The 1,757-nt window shown below is 41.2% G+C and overlaps 1 protein-coding gene across 1 annotated transcript; it reads left to right on the top strand.

The window, feature by feature from the left end:
• Positions 1-176: 176 nt before the first annotated feature.
• On the top strand, positions 177-1,323 carry LOC125024855 (the record flags this gene model as incomplete). The annotated part of the gene is made up of 2 exons (XM_047612628.1): positions 177-240; positions 323-1,323. Coding segments are annotated over exons 1-2 (1,065 nt in total), but the record flags the coding sequence as incomplete, so codon positions are not given.
• Positions 1,324-1,757: the final 434 nt, after the last annotated feature.

The following is a 1,757-nucleotide window of genomic DNA, read 5'->3' as shown; positions in this document are numbered from 1 at the left end:
CAAATTTACAATTCTACCCAACCCACGGGAAATTATTTTTAAGGGGGAAAGAAGAAACAAATTTAGAAGTTTTAGAAAAAGAAAAAAAAAAAAGAAAAAAAAAAAAAAAGGCCCTGTTGGCCCATAAGCCAAGTATTCCCATTGGTACATCCTCCCAAAAACTCACAAAAAAATAGATGAGGATTTGGGAACTTGGCCAGGCAGGCCTGTACTCAGTGATGCTGTGCGCCTACGAGACCAGTAGACAGACTACTAACTACTTTCCTCTCCCCGTTGTTAGACCTTCTTCCAGAAAGACTGAAGGACACAACCCATTTTTTAGGGAAGCTTAAAGAAGCACCGAAACTGGAGGGAGAAACCTACCTCTTCTCCTTCGACATTGTGTCCCTTTACCCCTCTATTCCACAGGAGGAAGCAGCATGGGTTGTGGCGAACTTTTACGAAAAGAACTTTGGGTATATACAAGGAAGGTTGAAGGAATTATACAACATAACTGCCCCTCCCCCTTACCTAATACAAGAAGGGATTAAACACATCCTTTCAGGGACCCTACTGAGATTTGATAGTAAGTACTACCAACAGATGAAAGGCACAGCGATTGGAGCCTCAGTGTCTGTGGCAGTAGCAGAAATTTTTGTGCACGTGAGTATTGAAAAAAAGAGGAAAAAGTTGAGAAAACAACCAGAGTTTTTCTATAGATACATCGACGACATTTTTGGAGTGTTTCGGGGCACAGAGGAAGACCTGCAGGAATACTACAGAGAGCTTAACCAGTTCCACCCAGATCTGAAATTTACGGTTGAATTTGACAAAAACAGATTACCTTTTCTAGATACTATGGTGTATGTAGACAAGGACGGCTTCCTGCAGACAACAGTGTTCCATAAACCTTCAAACACGCACCAATACTTGCATTTTCATTCTAGCCACCACCCAAATCTTAAGAAAAGTCTCCCCTTCTCACAAGGAATCAGGGTGAAGAGAATTGTGAGCGACCCTGATCTTTTAGAGGGAGCCCTGAAAGAAATGGTTAATTTTTTCAGGGAAAGAGGATACAGTGAGAAGATCCTCAAAGAGGCAATGGTAAGGCTTGAAGGAATACCGAGAGATACACTCCTGCATGTGAAGGAGAAAGAACTTTTAAACAGAATAATCTTTCCCATGCTTTATTCTCAAAATATAGCAGGCCAGTTACGCAGGTCAATTAACAAAATCTGGGAATGGGCGCAGGAAAATGCCATAGACACCCCTTGGGAAAACAGACTAAGAGGCCCACCACCCATGATAGCATGGAGAAAGGGTAAGACAATTGCAGAGAAACTGGTAAGAGCAGAGTTCCCCTCCCCTCTGCTCGGGGATAAGTCTTCACATAATGAAAGAAACGTTGTTTAAGCACAGAAAGGTGCTGACAATAGACGGGAACGAGGGGACGCTACACGCACCCCGCACAGGAACGAGGGGACGCCAAACCCAGCCCGGGCGCTATGTATGTGTATGTATAGGTATATACATATATAAGTGTGTGCGTGTGTGTGTATGCGTATATATGTATGTATAAGAATATATGGGTGTATTTATATATACATGTTTATCTTTTGTATATGTATGGGTATGTTTTGATGGATTTACGTATATCTACGTATGTAGATACTCGGATATTTACACCTTTGTATTTACTTATTCATATGTGTATGGGTGTATATTTGTATGTTCATATTCCTGCGTATTTATATGTGTATGTAAGTGTATATGTATGT

Source organism: Penaeus chinensis, unplaced genomic scaffold (genome assembly GCF_019202785.1).
Source record: "Penaeus chinensis breed Huanghai No. 1 unplaced genomic scaffold, ASM1920278v2 CTG_7441, whole genome shotgun sequence".
In the NCBI taxonomy this organism is placed as follows: Eukaryota; Metazoa; Arthropoda; class Malacostraca; order Decapoda; family Penaeidae; genus Penaeus; species Penaeus chinensis.
This window is presented reverse-complemented; position numbering and strand designations above follow the sequence as displayed.